This window comes from Pleurodeles waltl, chromosome 9 (assembly GCF_031143425.1).
Source record: "Pleurodeles waltl isolate 20211129_DDA chromosome 9, aPleWal1.hap1.20221129, whole genome shotgun sequence".
Classification (NCBI taxonomy): Eukaryota; Metazoa; Chordata; class Amphibia; order Caudata; family Salamandridae; genus Pleurodeles; species Pleurodeles waltl.
In genome coordinates, this window is record NC_090448.1 from 901,099,112 (window position 1) to 901,120,642 (window position 21,531).

Genomic DNA, 21,531 nt, shown 5'->3' on the forward strand with positions numbered 1-21,531 from the left:
TTCTTAGTGTAAAGGTAGCATAAAAAGTTAAATTTCAAGATGTATGGTTTTGGCATTCTGAAACGAGTTGAATGAGTCTACTTCACACTAAAAGCTTTTGTGTGTTTACAACACAACGAGTGATTTCTCATTCTTCAAACTATTTTGACTTGGACACTCCAAGGAATACAGTCCATAACCTTTTTGCGAAATACATTTCAGCTTAATTGCCACAGATGGTTGACAAATTGCCTTTCCATCTTAAAATAATAAAACAACCACTCAACTCAAATCTCTCAGACCAAAACACACAATCATACAAGCTGACTGCATAACTATTTTAATCGAAACACATTTAACAAAAAGGAAACATCAGCTATGCACAACGCTAGGCCTTTGTTTGGACTGGCTTAGTGGTACCCCTATTTTAACAATAAAAATGCAATCAGATTAAAACGGAAACACATTAAAGTGAAATATTTATTTGAAGAAAAGGCATACGGGTTTTAACACAATCAAAGGGAATAAATCATTAAAAGAGAACACTTAAGATTTACAACACAAAATGATACTACCCTAGGCGGTGCAAAAATATATCTGATACGCTTCAGATCAATAGTAAAACAAATGTAGGCAACTCAATAAGCATTAGCAGCTCTAGCAAGTTGCGTTTAGGCATGAGATACCTATTGTAAATTAAAGAGGATTTGCCTAGCAAGAATTGGAAAAGCTGGCCAAGCGAGAAAGGTTCATCTTAAAAACACAATAAACCGGAAATCAGATATATTTTATCAATACATGCAATGACTGGTTCAATATTCCACAACGGTAAATTCAGGGTCAAGCAAATGCCAAGAATTCAAAAAAATCACAGCTTGAAGACCTTCACAGAAAAGTCACTGTCCAAGCAGACTGGTCCAGTGTTCTACAGGGGGCTAGCAAAATACTTCCCATATAAAATGTGGTTCCATACTACAGTCATGTTCTCGACCGTCTAACCAATTATTTTAAGCTAATCTTTACAGAAATGTGGTTTCCTTGGGTCTGTATGGTGCAACAGTGTCAAGAGGCGTTTCTTAAGCTCTAGGCTCGGCAGTGACCAAGTTAGGAACTATCCACAGAATTCCTGTTACCCTAAGAAAACGTGTTCAAGTATATAATGGAAGTACAAATCGACTTTATGCTGTCCTCTCCTCTACCAAGGGTATTGGTTCTGTGTTGATGGGAGTTAAATGTTCTGTGTGTTTCCCTTTCAGTAAAATATAATAAAGAATAAAATGTATTATAACAGCGATTGTTAAAAAGATGGTTTACAAATGACAATCTTTGTGAAATATTCAAAGCCCCAATTTTTCAAAAGGTTTATAAAACTGGACCTCGCTGTATTTACTGCAGAATGACAAGGTTAAAGGTGCACTGTAAGTGGCACTAGTTCAACACACAAAAACTGAGCATTAAAACCCATCAATTTCAGAATTATGTGCAGCAAAATTGTAAAAACACCCTGCTTTGCTCTGTGAAACATAAAGAATGATCAATGAGGAAAGAAAAGAATATTGCAGCACGTCTCTAACAATGGTTTTGAGGAACAAGAGTCTTGCCCACAGTTGTTTTTTTATTTTTAAAGTAAATTAGGAGGTATTATTATTACAGTGCAAAACAACAGAAAAGTTACTCACCAGTAGTAACTCCACTACTAATCATTTATAGGCTGCCTCCCATTTATAGCTTATAAGAATCGTGTGGAAAACCAGAACTTGTGCCTTAACAGTTTAAAAAGCTTCAAGGTATTTGAAGCAGTGCATTGCTCAATGCTCTACATTATTCACCCCTTTGTTTAAAACTTAAAAACCCATATGGATGTAGGTTTGTGTCTGTATCTGTAAATAATGTGGTGGGTGGTGGTAATGGAAGGGATTATTTGCACTAATTCTACCAGAAGTTGCGTGTGCTTGCCTCTAAATTAGACACAGATTCTTTCATATTTACAAGTTGTGCCGAAAGCTCCCCTATATCGAGACCAGACCAGCTTGTGTAAGGGCAGCACAGGTTACAAATGAATGCCGAACTAAAGCATTTGATTTAAAGGAAGAATCGGCCGAGCAGTGGTCACAGTATGCAGTTAAGGTGGCACATGGGCCTGTCAAGCAGGTAGTAAATATAAGGGCACATTTAGGAAAAACAGAGAAAAATACTTTATCATGGTAAACCCTCTTGGAGATATATTTCTAGGCGTTGTGTTTTTTGTCGCAATAGTTGAGAGGGCAAAGGAAAGTAGGCTTTATAACTATTAACTGCCAAATCTGTACGTAAAGAGCCCTAAATTAGTAGTTTAGTAGTGACATCGACAAAGAAGAATTCCTACAGAAGGTTACTACGATGATGGATGTTAGCATAAGCCACTGCAAAAACCATATAAAGGACATGAAGGAGAATATATATCAATTATCAAAGGCAATTGCAATATAGAGAATAGTTATTTTAAAACATTTGGGTTAAGTGTGGAAGAATCCTGGTCCTTTTAAGAACAACTTAAAACATGGGAGTCAAATTTAAGAGAGCTGGATATGGATGATTTATGAAGTGATGAGAACTGGGATTTTGGCAGAGTGCCAAGACCACTAAAAAGCACCTTACTGGGAATCCCTTTTGACATTCTTTAAATAATCTACCTCAGGTTGGCATTAGTCAATCTCTCCAGATAGAGTTTATCTATCGCCAGACCACTGAAGTGCACCGAAAAAATTTAGAACAGCCCTCTGCTGACTGAGGGAATTGCGTGGATTCAGCGCCAGTACCAGGCACATTTTTACCCTTCAATGTTGACTAGTTAACGCGTTTGTTTTAAGATGCCCATTATAGTAATTGTCTTATATAAGATGTGATTCCTAAAAGTGTGCCCTGCTATATGCAGGAATAACTGATAGTATTGCATCTGCTACCAATGTTGCCAATAGCAGACAACTTTTACTTCATAAAGAATGAATTTTGTCAGAATGCAGTCACTAAGGCTAGGTTTTAAAACTCCTCGGAAGGGTAAAAATGTATACAGATGAATGTCTTGTGCACATAAAGAGTTTGCCTATAAAACGTGGCATTTGGTATAGCAATGCTGTATAAAGCTGGAGTCCAGCCAACACTAACCTATAAGAAACAATAAGAATGGGAAGTTGTAAACTGATAAGGCACAGTCATTTCCAGTTTAGCCACAAAGAGAGGCAAAACAACAACAAGATGAAAATGGAAGAAAGCTAGACGCGAAAGTATTTACATTTCAAGCTTGATACATACAACACAGCACCAAAACAAAAAAAGCAATGCTTGCGTTACAGAGGAAAAAGAGAACTGAGGTATTCAAGTGAAAGGTGCCTAAACAACGTAATTAAAATAATTCAGGCAAAGGCTAAAAGCCTGTTTTCCACCCAAAACACTGAAACAGAAGAATCTTAATGACCACAAATCACAAAAATATCAAAAGTACGGCAGTTTCTTTCTATAAGATATTTCATGGCATATACCAGCACAGCTTTGGTAGGTGACGCATGCAACATTTTGAAAAGTACAGTAAGAAACTTGAGAAAACTCTGTGTAAAGGTGCTCCAAGTGTTAAATAAGTAACCAATTCATTATAAAATCTGCAGCATATTTTAAGAGTGATATGTCTAAGGTTACAGTTCACCTGACAGTTTATACAAGAAAATTAACTAATTCACTTAATGCTTCTAACAAAGAAGCATTTGGCTTTCAAAATTGTTAAAATCGAGAATTAGTCAACGACTGATTGCTAGCTTCTGGTAAAAAAAAAATATATATATATTACTTTAGACTGTAGACTATTACTGTAGATTATCAATATCTACCCTATGTTAAAATATTGTTACTGATTACTTCTGTAATACTATTGTAATTTAAATCACGGGCAGCTTATTGTGCTGAAATTCCAGAGTTGATTTGCTCGACAACAGACAACAAAATGAAGGGAATGTAAAACTGTCCTTTCTAACCAACTCTGTAATTAAAGAAACATTACAGTTTGCTTTAAGGCCAAAAACTATTTTATGGATCACTACATGGCATAAAACTGAAAATTCTACTGGTATCATAAATGTAACTGCTTTTCCCTACCATATAAGTGCAATAATTATTTGGTATGTCATCTCGATAAAAAGATGACAAAAACACAGTTCTGGCACACTCGCTCTTATACCAGATTATACAGTGCAATTCATTAACTGCTTTATGACTGGCACTAGTGCACAGAAATAGGATCTTAAATGTAATATAAATGTATACACATGTATGTATACGTGTATGTATGTATGTGAGTGCCTTTAGCTATGAGAATGTACCAAAGGATGATGTATTATATTTATTTACAAAACTGATTAAGGAAAGGCTAGCACTCTCAAAAACATGCAAACATTTACCTCCATGAAGTCTGCCCCTCGTGAATTTGTGTGTAAATGTGAAACTACAAAGTTCCTTGATGCATATTATTCTGATGCCATGTTGACTTACAAGGTGATCAAAGGTAGTGGTAAGAGTTATTATAACAATTGGTCACAATAATATATTTTATTAGGATCAATCAATTCTCACCTATTGCCAATATGGCATAAAACGTATGTACATACACACACACAGACACAAAAACATGATATATAAACCTAAAACCTGCTTTAGGCTACTCCTTTGCCATGTCACACTAAGCCAAGCAGGAACATACAAAGGTAAACAAAATCACAACAACCTGACAGTTATTTCAGAACATTTTGAAATGCTGTGAATAAAGCACTCTTGTGATTAATTACCAAAGCAGAAAAAGTGAGGACAGAAGACAGGATTGTGTTTGCGCAAACAACTATCAAATTACCCTTAATTTTAAAACGTTTGTACATGTACATTTTTTTACTGCCAGACTGTTCCACTTCCTAACACACCGAGTTCAGTCTTCTATTCAGGTTGTTCCTCTTAACCTATTCACTGTCTAGGAGGCAAGGAATCGTTGTTTCAGCTGCTTAAGACCTGAGGTTGATTTGCTTTGAGGCTACGAAGGGCTCTTCTTGCAGCAGCAGATTTGGCAATCCTGTAACTTCTTCCAACTCCTTTGAATTTTCCTTTACCAACAACTTCCACAGTTACTCTGACCTTTCCATCATACGTTCTTTCGGCAGGACTGAAGTACGCAAACAAATGGATATTAAGGGCGAACAAAAACAATGGGTTAACACACATTATTAAATTTTCAATTCAACCACATAACACAGATGTAATTTCATTCAAAGGCTAGAACGACTCAACAATTTAGTACATGATGAGGCTTGCTTCATAACAGAATCTGAATTGAGAGACAATCAATGCAGTATCAGTTACAGTTTATAGTAACTTGTTGTCTACAACCCTCTCTTAAACTTGTTGGATGTGGGCTTGGTAAAACAGAATAAAACAGAACACTGCTGCACACCATACGGAAAAATGTATTTAGGGGTGTGGGCAAATTCATAAAGTTGTATGAGACTGCCCCTAAAACTGTAGAAAGCCGGCTATCTACACATTGACCCAATGTTGGGGGCACTATGATGATAGTCCAGGACGACCCTTATTGGTTCAGAGGGGTAAAAAAATAGGAATTACAAAAGCTCTCTTTTGTGGTAGTGTGGGCGAGCAGTTAGGCTTATCAGAGGGTAGTGCTAAGCATTTGTTGTACCGCTGAGTCAATAAATGATACCCACTCAAGAAGCAACTCAAGACCAATTGTTTAGAAAAATAGTTACTTTGTTGTACTATTTATAAACACCAGAATATTTGCAGAAAAATAAATACTGTTGCAGTTTTGAGAATGATTGGCAAGTAAGTAACACTTTTTGTAGAGGAATGCACTTTTAAGCAGCACAAGGTACTGGGGCTGCATAGGGGTCTTACACTCAGTTCTCGGGGTCCCCTAAAGGTAGTGAGTGCTAGGAATGCAAAGTTATTGTAAAGACTAGCAGTTTACCTGCCCAGAAGCATCTGGTATAGTGGTGTTGGTCGTGTTGGGTTCCTATGCACAGAGCTCTTGGTGATGAATGGATGTGGGGGGGAGGGAGGGGGACACCTGGACAACAAATGTAAAGAGGGACCAGAGGACAAGTCCAGGAGCTCCCAACAGGGGGGCTTGGTCAGTGGGCATCCGGAGAGCAGGGGAACACTGTTGGAAGTAATGGACAAAGGCCAGGGCGCTCAGGTGCAGTGGATCCTTAGCGGTGGTGCTCCTGCATCAAGGCGCACACAGTTACTTGGGGGCCCTACAGAAGGAGAGACAAAACAAGGCAACTTGACGACTGTGAAGGACGTCCTCTGCGATGCTAAGGTGCCTCGCTGGCAGGTCTGCAGATCTGATGTTGCAGTCCGGGGTGGGCATCAACAAGTCTTGGTTGGTGCGAGGGGTTCAGTACCTCAGGTGTTGGTGCAGCTCGACTCAGGTGGATCCTTGGGTCTTCTCACTTGGTGGTGGTGGTAATGGGGGGGGAGGGGGGTGGGGGAGGAAATCAGACTGGCTTCTTGGAGCACAGGGACTAGATGGCTCTTGGGACTCTGGACCCAGGGATCAATAGGCCGGTGAGCTAGATGATGCAGTTGGTGCCTGCAAGAAGCAAGGAAGTGGCTCCTCCACTCCAAGAGAGCTGCTGAGGGGCTGGCGAAGTCCTGGAGAACGCCAAAGCTTTTGGGGGCCCCACAGCTACAGGACGAGTTGTGATGTTGCCATTGTCGGGACGGCAGCAGGTAAGCAGGCAGGGTTTTGCACCAAAAGTTTACCAGGAGTCCACAGTTCTTGCTGTTCTGGCTCTACTCTTCTGGCTCTATGTGTCCTTTTCTTCTTGTTTTCAGGTGAACTTGGCTTCTGGTGCTGGGGAGGCATCTAAATACTGAATCTGGGACATTTTAAGGGAGTGTAGGTTAGTAATCAATGGGCTACTTACCATTGGGGGTGCCTACAACCCTTTATGGCCACTTCCTGTGGGAAGTGGGCATATCCCAGAAGGCCTAGTTCTGACCAAAACCAAGATGCTGGAACCTTTCATTGAGTGTCCACCTCAGGTAGCCCACCTTAGGAGTGTGGTTAACCCATGGGTGGTACACTCTAACTGACTAGCTAATTTTCCCACCTGTCCTGGACAGGACTGGGGAAGCCAGGGGGTGTGCATAAGTAAGACAGCAGAGTCTTTGAAGATCCCAGCCTTGGTATGCAGATTTGCTAGCCATCCTATTGGTGTTGGTGGTAACACCCCTCTCAGAAGCAGTCATTGTTTCTGACCTCAGAGTGCAGGCTCTCACCTACAGGGGATCAGAAACATGTTTGGTGATAGCAAACGGGACTAAACTAGTCAGTCAGCTCACCAAGAGACTGGTAGGATTCAGGGGGCACCTTTAAGGTGCTCTCTGGGCGCACTTTCAAGAAAATCCAAGCCTGGCATCAGCCTGGATTTATTAAGGCGTGGTGTTTGATACCAAACAACATAGGGTTCGGTTAAGCCATTATGTGTTTGGGTCACTCGTATTGATGAGTGTCCAGCACATACCATAAAATGGCTTCCCAGCTCACTTGCAATGCTCAATAATGGGGCTCAGCATCACAGGTCCATATCCATTTGAGCAGATATGTCCACACAGAAAGTGTAGTGCACCCTGCTTTAGGTCTTATAGGCCTGCCTTAGGGGTGACTTACATACACTTAGCTGCAGCGATGGGGGCATGGCACATAAGGGTGTGCTATGTCGTGTTTTCTCCTGGCTTGCACCAGGGTACTTCTCATTTTTAGGTGGGTCTCTGAATGTGGCATAATCTGTGCTGCAGCCCTTGGGGACCCTCTCCTCTACCCAGGCCCTAGTTATCAGGGGTACCATTCACTAGGGACTTACACGGGTGGAGGAGTGTGCCAACTGTACACCATGTTCAATTTTTTTGGGAAAAAGGCACAGGCCTGTTTGGCAGGAACCCAGTGTACCTCAGTCGTAAACCTCATTACCATTGGCAAAAAGTGGGTAGTGACCATGTTAAAAAGGGGCATTTTCCTATAACACACCCCCAACCACCCCGACGCAAGGGAATAAGACTAACCTTTCCCAAGCAAGCCTTCATTGTCTAAGTGGAAAAACCGGAAAAGGCCATCTGCATTGGAGTGGTCCTTCCCTGACCGGTTTTCCACTGTAAAGTCCATACTCTGTAGGGAGATGGACCATCTCAACAGTTTAGGACCTCCCCCTTTCATTTGCATCTGAGAGGCCTGTGGTCGGTTTGAACAATGAAGTGAGAGCCAAACAGGTATGGCCTCAGCTTCTTCAGGGACTGGACCACAGCTAAGGATTCCCTCTCAATTGCACTCCAACGCTGCTCTCTGGGGAGTAACCTCCTTCTAATGAAAGCAACAAGTTGGTTCTGGCCATCATCACTGGTCTGGGATAGTACTGCTTTTATTCCATGTTCAGAAGCATCCGTCTGCACAATGAACTGTTTGATGTAATCTGGAGCTTTTAGAATGGGTGCTGAGTACAGAGCCTCCTTCAAGGTGTCAGAAGCCTTTTGACAACTAGCTGTCCAGTTAACCATCCTTGGCTGCTTTTTAGAGGTGAGTACTGTGAGGGGTGCCACAACAGTGTCACCCCCCATCACAAACCTCCTGTAGTACCCAGTCAAGCCAAGGAATGCCCTGACTTTGGGTCTGGGCTGCTGGAGCCTCCCTGTCCCGAATTGGCTTGATCTTGGTTTGTAAGGCTTGCTCTTGGCTTCCACGTACCAGGTAGCCCAAGTATACAATTTTGCCCTGTCCTATCTGGCATTTGCTTGCATTGATAGTAAGGCGTGTCATCTGCAGAGCCTCCAGGACCTTTCCACAGTGGATCAGGTGATCCTGCCAAGTTGAGCGATTGACAGCAATATCATCTAAATATGATGAGCTAGAAGATTCAAACCCAGCTAGAACTTTATTTACAGGCCCCTGAAAGGTGGCAGGGCATTCTTTAACACAAAGGTCAAGACAGTAAATTGTAAGTGCCCATATCTGGGGCCGAGAATGACATTTTCTCTTTGGCCCCTGTGGTAAGCCCAATCTGCCAGTACCCAGATGTCAAATTGAAGGTATTGAGAAATATTGGTCCACCCAGCATGTCAATCAGCTCTTGGGATGAGGTAAGCATCTGTCTTGGTGACAGCATTAAGTCCCCTGTAGTCCACACAAAACCTCAGCTCTGGTTTACCTCCCTTGGAATGAGGTTTTAGACCATGTTGTCCTCTGAGCGCACAGTCACTCAAATGTCCAGCATCTTGCTTACTTCAGCTGTGATGCTATCTTTGACTTGGTCAGACTGTCTGCAAATGTTGCTTTTGCCAGTGTCAAAATCATGGGCACAACAGATACTCTGTCCAGGGGTCAAAGAAAAGATCCCAGCATACTGTCGGAGGGCCTTGCCTACAATCAGCTTGTGTTGTACAGTGAGGGTACCTGACAAAACTACTCCTTCAACTGACCCATTTGCAGGGTTGTGGGAGAGGAGGTCAGGAAGAGGTTTGCTCTCTTCTTCCTGCCCCTCATCAGTGACCATCAGCATGGTAACATCAGCCCTGTCATAGTAGGGTTTAAGGTGATTCACATGGATGACCCGGTAGGGGATCCTGGAAGTGCAAGTCCCACCAAGTAAATGACCACCCATTTCTTTTCAAGGATAGGGTAGGGCCCACATCACTTGTCTTGGAGGGCCCTAGGAGCCCCAGGCTCAAACACCCATACCTTCTGCCCTGTTTGGTACTCCACCAGTGCAGCCTTTAGGTCAAACCCTTAATTCTGGAGCTCTTGGCTTGCCTCAAAGTTTCTGTTGGCTTTTTCCATGTACTCAACCATCCTGGAACAAAGACTTAGTGGTCCCCTAACAGGGTACCAAACAAAAGTTTGAAGGGACTAAAGCCTACTCCCTTTCAAGGCACTTGCCTGTAAGCAAAAAGCAGACATGGTAAGAGGTCATCCTATCTCTTCCAGAGTTTGTCAGGGAGCCCCATAATCATACCCTTCATGGTTTTGTTGAACCTTTCAACTAGACCATTTGTTTTGGGTTGGTATGGGGTGGTGAACTTATAGGTCACACCACACTCCCTCCAGATTGCTGCAAGGTAAGCAGACATGAAGTCTGTACCTCTGTCTGATACCACTTCCGTAGGGAAGCCCACCCTAGTGAAGATACTAACGAGGGCTCTGGCAACTGCAGTGGCAGACCTAAGGGGTACTGCCTCATTGTACCTGGTAGCATGATCCACTACCACCAGCATACAGCAGTTCCCTGATGATGTTAGAGGGCCCAGGGGGGCCAACAATATCTACCCCTACCCTCTCACAGGGCACCCCAACCATGGGTATTGGAATTAAGGGGCCTTTGGTTTGCCACCTGTCTTGCCACTGGCCTGAAAGGTGAAAAGGGAGTTGCAGAACTCCTTCACGTTCTGGGACATGCCTGGCCAGTATAAGTGGTTCACCAACCTACTCCAGTTTTAAGCCTGACCACGATGCCCAGCTAGGGGATGTCTTAGGCCAAGGTGAGTAAGAACTCCCTGTAGTGCTGAGGCGCTACCTCTCTCCTTGTGGCACCAGGTTTGGGGTCTCTGAACCCAGTGCTCCTCAGTCGGAAAACCTCAGTACCGGTGGCAAGAAGGGTGGGGTAAACATGCCAAAAAGGGGAACTTTCCTACAAAAACATACTGACCTCTCAATCATTGTCTGTTGGTATCAATCTACTGTTTTTCAAAATAAAGGGAAGAAAAAATATGCAATATAAAACAGGCTGGGAGACAATTGATTAATTTACTCCATGGTCATACTCAAAACTTTCCCAACTATAGTTGTTCAATCTTGGAGCATGCACTGGAGAAAACAACAAACATGCACTGCTGCATTTCTAACCATATAAGTCTGACCCTACTACACAAGTAAGGCTAACAAGTAAGAGTAGAACTCCTTTCTTAACCTATTCCCCCACTGCTCTAGGTTCACCGTTTGACTATGCCCAGTACATTTGGTGGGAGTGGGTCAGGACCCCTGACTATCATCACCACTATTAAAGGCAGCAATCAGGTGTGCAGTGGGTGTATTCGAAGGTCATGCCCTCCCTCTCAACTATCTCGCCTCTTCAACAGCAGCAGCATATGCATTTTAATGGTTCAAGAAGGCGGGGAATGGATGCAGGGCATGGCTTTCAAACATATCTACCCACTCCTTTTCTACCCCTTCTCACTTGAGTGAACTCCTAAGCATAGTCCCATGTCCTTGGTGCTCACAAGAGGATTTCTATATATTTTTTTTTTTAATGAGAACGGCTACTGCCAAACATCTATACACAGTATCCTTCAAAAGCAACCCGTAGTCAAAATATATCATCTGAAGGTCTGCAAACATCATTCTTTCCTCACACTACTATTACCATCAGCATCTCCTGTGCTCCTTCCCCTTCCCCTTCCAGGACCTAATTAAAGATGGCTGCAGTGCAAACGGGAGTGCTGCTGGTGTGTCAAAGGCAAGCCCATCTGCAAGTGGATTGCACCCAGATCCAAAAACCCTCATCCTCCAGTGACCCACCACTACACCTGGACACATCTCTGTGCCCTAAAACCAGCCCACCACGCCCCACATTCTTGCCACACTGCACTACACAACATGGAAGGAGCTTTCACCTGCACCTTCTGCTGCATCACCTGCATCACCACAACCACTGCTCCAACACCCACCGCAACCACATCAACACCACCCAAGATACTCAATCGCCCACAAACCAACACCTGCTTGCACTCCAAATCTCCATTTCATGCATGCTCGTCAACAATTGCAACAGAGATCTGGGACCTGCTGGATGATGCTGCTCACCGTAACATGGCTAACCGCAGCATCAACACCATATATTGCTGCAGCATACCTTCCGGTTACAAGACTGTCAAGAAAGACCGCCAACACAGACCCGAAGGAGGAATCTTCATCATATTTAAGGATGCCATCAGCTGCACCACCAACTTGGAAATAGGAATGGACTACATGGAACATGTCAATTTCAAACTGCAAATCACAGCCAACTTTAACTTGGACGGAATCCTTATCTAACCCCACCCCCCTCCAAGGAGGCGGCTTTTTAGCCAGGGTGTTCCAGATCTTAATACAGAGAACAGCCCAGCACACAATGGATCACTTCTGTATTGCCCAACCTTTCTTTGTTCAAAGATACCCCACAAAGAGTTGACTACCCGAAAATCTTTTGTGTGGTCAAGGTAGAACGACAATGCTTTTTTTGGGTCCATACAGTGGAGTCGCTCTTCTTGTTTAGACGGTTGTGGAGGAGCACAAAAGGTGGGCAGGGTGAGTGACTTTCCCAGATGGAATGGAGTCACCACTCTTAGTAGAAAAGAGGACCTAGTGCAAAGCACCATATTGTCTGGAAACACAGTCAAAGTGGGAGGCTTGGATGACAAAGCCTGCAGCTCATTCACCCTCCGAGCATATGTTATTGCCATTAAAAAGACTGTCTTGATGGTGAGCAATCAGGAGACACAATTGTGTAAAGGTTCGAAGAGAGCACACAAGATAGGTGAGAACCAAATTAAGGTCCCACTGAGGCATGATAAAGGGCAAAGGGGAAAACGTATGTACAAGTCCTTTGAGAAACCTATTTACAATAGGGGATTTAAATAAAGAGGATTGGTAATGCAGATGCAGGAAGGCAGACAGAGCAGAGGGACAGCCTTTAAGATAATCCAGAGCAGAGTCCTGCTGGGCAAGGTTAAGAATGAAGAGAAGAATATGAAAGATAGGGGCAGTAAGAGGGTTGATAGACTGTTCTGTACTATATAAAACAAACCTTTGCCATTGGCAGGCATACACTGTCCTGGAAGAGGGACATCTGGTTGCCAGAATAACATTACCTACTTCAGGAGGAAGATCAAAAGCTATCAATTGTTGCTGTTCAATCTCCATGCAAGAAGGCAGAGAGTTGACAGATTTAGGCGGAGAACACTCACCTGCTGCTGCAACAGAAGATTCTTCTGAAGGAGCAGCCTGACTGGAGGATAATTCTCATTCTCAGAAGCTTGGGATACCAGAGCCTTCATGCCCAGTACGGAGCCACAAGGATTACTTGGGCCCAGCCATTCTCGATATTCTTGAGAACTCTGGGCAGAAGTATTATGGGCGGAAAGGTGTACAGGAGGCCTAAGCTCCACTCAAGACTAAAAGCGTCTTCGAGCGATGGCTGCCTTAGATACTCCAACACGCAAAACTGCTGGCATCGCGCCTTCTTTTCGGAGGCAAACAGATCTAACTAGGGCTCTCCTCCCTGCTGAATGTGCTCTTGTGTCACACCTCCGAATGGCGATGCCACTCATGATCCGATCAGCTGAGTTAGTCTGCTCTAGCGTTCAGAGAACCTGCCAGGTGTTGAACCACGAAGGTTATGCCCTGCTATTCCAGTCATGTCCACAGAAGCAGAGGCTCATGACAAAGAGTTCATGAGCCCATCCCACCCTGCTTGATGCAGTATCACAAGGCGGTTGTGTTGTCTGCACTATCTTTCCTCTGACAAGGAAAGAAATGCTTTCAATGATAGCCGGATCGCTCGGAAGTTCAGCAAGATGATGTGGAGTCCGGATTCTGTCACAGTCCAGGGTCCTCTGATCTCCACCTCTCTCATGTGCAGCCCCATCCCAGGAGTGACGCATCTGTCAGCACTGTGCAATCTGGCTGGGGAAGGGAGAAGAGTCTGCCTCTGATCCAATCATGGTTTGTTAGCCACCACTACAGGTCTTTGTAGTTCCCTGATGTGGCGCCCACTGTAACGTCAGGTTCCACTGAACAGCCTGCATATGTTAACTGGCATGATTCACCAGCAGTATGCTCGCTGTAACATCAGGTTCTACTGCACAGCCTGCAAATGTTAACTGGCATGATTCACCAGCAGTATGCTGGAGGCCGTGATGCCCGCAGCCTCAGTCATTCTCACCAAAATCCAGGATAGTGGCTGAAACATTGGTATCATAACCTGAATATCCTGGGCTCACTGCTTGCGAGGATAAGCCCACAACTGCACTGTCCAGAACGGCTCAGATGAAGAGAAGCATCTGAGAAAGAGTCCAGTATGACTTCGGTAAACTGATAGTGAACCCCAGCGAAAGTAGGAGGCAGCACGTAGTCTGGAGGTGGGAGACGGCAGCCTGGGGCGAGCCCGCCTTCAACAGCCAGTCTTTGACACCCTTAATCTCTGCAGAAGAGCACTGACCACCGCGTTCACCTTGGTGAACACCCGAGGAGCGCCGGTAAGGCCAAAGGGGAGCACAGTGAACAAAGTGCTTGTGGCCTACCTTGAACCGTGGGTTCAAGGCAGGATGGGAATGTGGAAATATGTGTCCTGCAAGTCCACTGCTACCATCCAGTCTCGTTGGTCTAGGAATCTAAAGAGACAGGATCTAGACGAGATCTGAACCACAGTAAGCATCCTTTTTGAGGAGACTGAGGGTTTGGAGGTCTAGGATAGGCCGAAGACCCTTGTTCTTTTTGGGCATCAGAAAGTAGTGGCAATAGCAACCACTGCCTACTTCTGATACAAGACCCCTCTCTATGGCTCCCCTGGCCAATAGAGCTGTGACTTCCTTGTGGAGCAAGGATAGAGGACCCTCTGTCAGCCAATCTTGTGTTGAAGGAATAGGGGGAGTGGAGGATTCAAAGGGAAGTGAGTAGCCCCTTCGAATGATCTGCAAGACCCACTTGTCCGGTGTTATGGACTGCCAGCAGTGCGATAAATGGTGGATTCTCCCACCAACTAGACACCCATGGTCTTGCAGAAGAAGATGAGGCGTGCTTGGAAGCTGCAGCTTCCATGGGGTTGTTAGTTGTGGCAGACCTCTGGCTACCTGACCCACGGGCCGGTATGCACCATGCCCTCACATAGCTTGCGCAGGACAGTGGCTGGGATAGGTCTGGTGCGGTTGTGCACCCCTTCCGTAGCCATGGAAGGGGTAAAAGGCAGACTGGGGAGGTGGGGTAACTGAGAGGCCCAAAGACTTGGCCGTAGCCCGCTAGTCCTTAAAGCGCTACAGCGCAAAGTCTGCCTTCTCTCTGAAGAGACGGTCCAGTCGAAGGACACGTCTATGAGGTTGGCCTGGACATCCCCTAAAATGCTGGATGTTCTTAGCCAGGCATGGCGCCACAGCATCACCATTGAGGAAACCGCACTGCCCAGCGAGTGGGTCGTACCCAAACTACACCTAATGGTGAACCTGGCTGCGTCTCTCCCGTCCTTCACCGCTTGGGAGAGAATGAGCCGGGTCCCTCCTGAACCTGTGGCAGCACTTGCACAACTGTGTCCCACAACATATGGGAGTTGGGGTCCAAAAAGTCATGCAGTGTTCAACGACTGCAATGCAAGGTTGGTGGAAGAAAACATCTTCTTACCTAAGGTATCCAGCTTCTTGGATTCCTTGACTGGAGGTGTGGCAGGAAAGTTGCGGCTTGGGCTACCAAGCTCTTCCAGGTGTGAGTTGGGTGAGGAATCTTGGGTTCCCAGGTGCAGGGTGATGGCAGGCGACTGTCCTGTTCACAAGAGCTGCTATGCCGGGCTTGGAGAAGGTTCCCAGCAGGACATTTGTAAGTGCTTTATTAAAGGTGGACAGGAGTTCAGAAGAGGAAGCTCCGGGCTGAAGCATCTCTGTCAAGAGGTTCATATCGACAGCCACTGAGGGTAGTTCGAGGTCATGGACCTCCGCTGCCCTCTTCACCTCCATGGTGTAACTTGCTCCCTCCTCTATATCCACGGTAGGGGAAGAAAGCAAACCAGTATCTGGAGAGGTATCCAGTCCCCTGGCATTTCCTAGTTCCTCAGACCAGTCCACTGAACTCTCTACCTGCTATCTAAAAGGTCCAGTGACCTCTCCTATCCTCCCCCCATGCTTAGCCCATCAGAATAGGGATCTGGCAAAGACCTACAATGTATTGGTCCTATCAGCACTGAAATGGGCATCGAGTTAAGTTGTTCAGAGTCATCGGGTACCAGAATGAAGTTGGTGCTGCCAGTGGGTACCAGGAGCATCGGTGTTGGGACTGGCATTGGGGTAGGTTGCGTTGGCATGACCGGCAACAATGTAGATCCGTGATCGGATCCACAATGGCCCATCGGAGCCGAGGCCGGAGCTGTCGGCACAGAACCTGATGGGGCTCCCTTTGACCCCGCAGAGTCCAAAGGCAATCTGGAGGAGTCAGCTTGCTTTATTACACAGCTCATGGCCTCGTAGAAGTCTTTGACTTGAGTGGGTGTCGCTCCGACTTCTGGAAAAGGGGGGAGACACGAAGTCGATGGCTCTGTAGAACTGTGCTGGGAATGTCAATGTTCCTGTTGCGTCAGCAGAGAAGTCAAAGCATGCTTTGACTTCTTGTGCCTCTTCCCTGAATGTCCCAAGAACTTGGAGTGGGACAAAGAGGACTTGGGACTCCTCAAGAGGTTTCGTGACTTTCCTCTCGATTGGGACCAAGAGCTCAGAGGAGCTGCATGATGAGGTGTTGACTACTGGGCCGAAAGCAGCTTTAGGGACTGCTTCCTCAAAGACTTTGGTGCCATGGCCTAGCAGTCCAAGCACGACTTGGAGAAATGGTCGCGCTCGAGACACTACAGACAAGATGGGAGTCTGTAACTGGCATGGCAAAGTGACAGGTGGCATACACGGCTTAAATCCTGTCTTCCCTCTAAGGCATTCCTAAACACACCGAAAAAATAGTCGACAAAATGGTGAAAAAAATCTGTCAAAAACCGAGAGGAGTAGCTATTCTCTGAATCAGCACTAACTGGTGGAGAAACAAAAGAAGTGACATCTGTGCACTAAGGTGGCATCCTAAGATGACTGCAACAACACTTCTGATGTGTATGCCCTGACAAGTGGAACCAAACTAAGCCAACTGACGGCGTGCAAGGGTACTGCTCACACAAAAATCTTCTGGATCCAGTCTGGTGCCTGGGAAATTCAAAGGTAAGGAATCTACGGCTAGACGTCTCTATCAGATCTTTCACCTAAAAGACCAGACCATCGCCAACTCACCCACACTCCTAGAAAGCCTTGGAAACCTCAGGCTCATTCTACCTGTCTCAGCCCTGATACAAGCTGCCAGACACATCTTGGACCCAGTCTTTACCTCATTCAGTGGTATCACGAGCAATGCACTCCCCTCCCATCACCTGGACTGACCATACCATCGTCTGATTCACAGTTAACTTTTCCCACCACAGAAGAACTTTCAGGATAGTGCCTGACTGCCGACACTGAGACAACATATCTGAGGTGAATCAGGCTTCTGCCTTCCACAAAAGACCAAGCAGAACACACAGGCCACCTACCCAGTGGCATCCACAAATTTAAAACTTGGATCACTGCCTGCGCCATAACCCTAGTGTAGGAAGCTGGCTCTCTATATGGTGTACTAAAACAAAGTAACCCATGCAGAGAGCACAGTGGATCCTCGATTGGTTTGCAAAGGCAAAAGTAGATAGGACTAATCCTCTATTTTGTGGTAGTGTGGGCAAGAAATTAGGCTTGTCATAGGGTAGTGCTATGCATTTGTTGTATTCACAGAGGCAATAAATGAGATCCACACTCAAAGAATATATCCAAGACCAATATAGAAAAATAACACTTCTTTTTATATATACTTTAAACCCGAGAACTTCGCTATAAGGTAAATACGTTTTCAAGCATAAATACTTTTTCATTTCGAAAATCGACAGTGCAATTTCAGTGTTCTTCAATGTTAACCTATGTTAGGAAAACACAGTCAGCAAACAAGCACTTATTGACAACTACGGGACCAATCTTGTAGACTTAAGATAAGTACTAGGCAAGGGTCGGGACCACACCAACAGTTCACTCTGGGTGCACAGAGGCTGCCGGGTGCAGAGGTGCAGTACGCATGGGGTACCCAAAGTATTTCAATGGGGATTGGCCTCTGTGGTTTTAGGCTGCAGGCTCCTGTTGGGTGGCCAGTCGGAAAGAACCAAAAGGTAGGTAACAAACATTGGGTGCACCTTTTGTCCTCTTCTCCAAAACCCTGGGGCAATGAATGCAAGGGTGTTCTTGGCGTTGGGTTTCCTTGTCCAAGAACATTCACAGTTGGAGTGTCTTGTGGTCTAAGGCTGCATGTGTCGTCAGAGTCCAGGAGGGGTGAAACCACAGTGAACTTGTAGTGTGGTCAGTTTTACGTATCCTTTGCGCATTAGCTTCAGGCTTTAGGCCTTTGTGCATTTTGCCCTGGATGTATTTTATTCCTTTGCTCGCAGCTTAGAGCCTCTGTGAAAAATGCTTTTATTCGGCTTCGTACTGTTATTTTTCAAATAACCAGTTCTACGGTCTTGTTTAATTTTTTATATCACACTGTTTAGCCTACTTCAGCACTGGAGTTCTCCATAACACATTCCTGTTCACTCTGTGCTTCAGTCAAGGATACAGTCTGGTACATTGCCGATAGAAGTGGTAGGAGTTTAGTCTTTGGCATTCCTGCGTAGGGACATTTTGTGACCACGCTGACATGATAGTTATAAAAACACTTCTTTGTCCCAATACATGCAAGAGGGAGATTCCAACCAGGGAACCACAACTAGACGCTGACTGCCTCGTTGCAGATGCTGAACCAGATCACAGGCCTTTGCTCAGGTATGAGGGCTGATGTCTCCCCAGGGATTCAGAAAGGAAAGTTAGAAGCTTAACATGCTGTGCTCGAAAAAGAACTAGCTGAGAGAGAGTAGAAATTGTTAAACACCATGATAGCGTTGTTCTTATGTTTCACTCTCCTCGTATCTATTTCAATCCTACTGTGTTGTATGGTTCTGGTTATTGCAGCTCACGCCTTAATATCTAAAATGCAGTAGTTTTATTAAAACATTATATAAAACTTATACTGCCTTTGTCATTTGTATAGGAGATCATATTGTAAATGAGAGAGTTGGCTTGGATCTAAGTGACCACGACTTCCCTGAGAAGTTCCAAAGATGTCATGCGCTCGGCTGCCCAATCATCTCTTCCCCTTAGGAGAAATGAGGCACTGCTAGTTAGCCGGAGCAAAACTGGGTTTAGGGTGACAGAGGTCCTTCCAAGTGGGTCCGACTCAGTCCCCCACACCGTGAACGACCCTGCTGCCTAGAAATCCAGTAGTCTCATTTAGGATAATGAGAGCCCACGCGACATGGCGCCGCCAACGATTGGTCTGGCTCTAATTTTTGGGTCCGGCTGACTCTCTCGGTCTCATATATATATATTGACTCCTCGGTTCCATAAGCGGAGACGTCCGTGGGGCTGAGGATTTCCGCCACCACGGGATAGGGGTATCCTATTACTTAGTGGTCGGTTGTTCAAGCTTGAACTTTGAAAGGAAAACCCCGATATTGGTGTGCCTTCTCTGTCCTAGTGCTATTTGTATAAATGGCGAATCCTCAAGTAGTGAACATAGCGCTTAATATGCGCCAACCGCTCACGGGACATCTGATAGCACATGGTTTGACGAACCCGGGGGTCCGGTCACTTTTGTGGTGGACGCCCATGCAGCCTATAGAACAGAACTTTTTTATTCTTGGGCCATATTTCCAGCAGTTGATGGGGGTACAAACACTTTTCGCGATTACACTGTTGCGAATGTCCCTGGACAGTACAGGGCTTATGCATACTTAGAGATACCTTTATCTTATCAAGAACACCATAATTGGCTTGATGGCGCCCTCCCACACACAGTAGCACAAGTTAGGTCCACTGAGTAATGATGGTCCGACCTGGTCTTTATTGGCTACATACACACCATATCCTGCGGTTGCTAACTTGGCGGTGGCGGACGTTCGACGTTTATATATAGACTTAGCTACTACATACAGAAGATTGGTTCAGTTTGTAATGCAGACCGTAAATACTAATGCAGCGTGTGCTGCTCCGGCGCACCCACAGGCAGTGGTTCCGGGTATCAATCTGGCCACTGTACACTCAGTTATGGGTAAGGTACCGGCTAAACGTGAGGAAACTCCATTTTGGCTGGCGCAAAAGATTAATACGCTGGAAGCAGTATTTCCCCATACGGGGCCTCAGGATAAACATAGAATATTGACGATGTGTTTTCCGTATGGAATGGTTCCTACTGTGGACCATTGTAATACCTGGGGCACGGTGTTTGCCGTGCTCTACACTACAGCACACGGTACACCAACATTGGCTAATCTACCGGAAGTGCTTAAACAAATTCAAGATGAATATGGGGCTGCCCCAGCCTTAGATTTAGGGATGCAGCTGATGGGCAATTTTGCCGTGGTTTCTTCTATTATTTTGAGTAATCTCAAGGGAGAGGCAGTGGCGCTGGGCGTGCGTATGCGTCTTCGAGACGTTCCGCAACTTAATCAGGAGCGGGAACTGCCGAGAATAATAGCAGAAACATATTCCATTATCGGTCGTGATAGCCTTGGGGCTAGACCGCAAAAACCCCAATTACAGGGTAAAAGTAGTAAAGAAAATGCTAAACAACAGCAGCCTGAGGGTACTAAGAAGAGCTGGGAGAAAAAACAACAGACACCTAAGAAAGATGGGGGGCAGTCTCCGCAGCCGGAGACCCCGCAGAATAAGTATAATCTCAGGAATAGGGATAATTTGAAAACGCCTGATAGATATCAATATACTGATACACGCCAACCTCGTTCCTTTCAGGACTCTTCGGACAAGAGAAGTGAGAGAGGTGGGCGGTCGGAGCGGAGAACTGAGTACGTGAAACCAAGACAGGAATCACAAAGCTCAACTGAGGTTTCTATTAAACAGGAAGAGAAACCGCTCCAACAAAAGCAACAATTTAAAAAGAAGTCTCAATTAGACATGCCGCTCAAGAAGAGAGTTCTCTTGAAGAACAAGACATGGGCGTTAGCACTGTTAGACAGCGCGGCAGAGGTCACAATAGTTCGCCGGAGTTTTCTAGAGTATCTGGAGGTGAAAGCAACTGATGACTTCATACAAGTCGAAACGGCAGATATGCGTGTCTCTGATCCCGATAGAGTATATAAAGTAACTTTGCAATTAGAAGGGGGCATTGACCGCATTGTACACGCCATCTTTTGGGACCAAATGGTAAAATTGCATGACGTTCTGCTGGCCGAACAAGATTGTCCGTCTGACTTTGTTCGCGACTGTCCAGTTGGGGAGGAGGTTATAATACCTTCATTCTCACCACTTGTTCCGGGAGAACTAACGGAGTCCTATGGTAAATCATGGGCTCTGGCTCAGGCCCCCGCCCTATATAGAAATCATGTGGGGTGGGATAGACAATCACCTTACCATGTAATTCCAATAAAAGGAGAACCTCAGCCGCAGCTGCAGTATCCTATAAAATTTTAGGCAAGGGCATCGGTACAGAAAATTCTTACACAATTGGAGTACCAGGGAGTAATAGAACCCTGTGTGTCGCCGATGAATAATCCCTCATTTCCAGTTGCTAAACCAGACCATTCATATAGGATAGTGGTGGATTACAGACATTTAAATGGACATACAAGCACA

The 21,531-nt window shown here is 45.3% G+C and overlaps 1 protein-coding gene across 3 annotated transcripts in view; it reads right to left on the reverse strand.

The window, feature by feature from the left end:
* Positions 1 to 445: 445 nt before the first annotated feature.
* The window catches only part of DICER1 (dicer 1, ribonuclease III), an 848,581-nt gene continuing 827,495 nt past the window's right edge, over positions 446 to 21,531 (reverse strand). For all 3 annotated transcript variants that reach the window (XM_069208246.1, XM_069208245.1, XM_069208247.1), the window contains one exon: positions 446 to 5,155. In XM_069208246.1, coding sequence (XP_069064347.1) covers positions 4,990 to 5,155 — 166 coding nt within the window. In that variant the 3' untranslated portion in view covers positions 446 to 4,989. The remainder of the gene's footprint in view (positions 5,156 to 21,531) is intronic.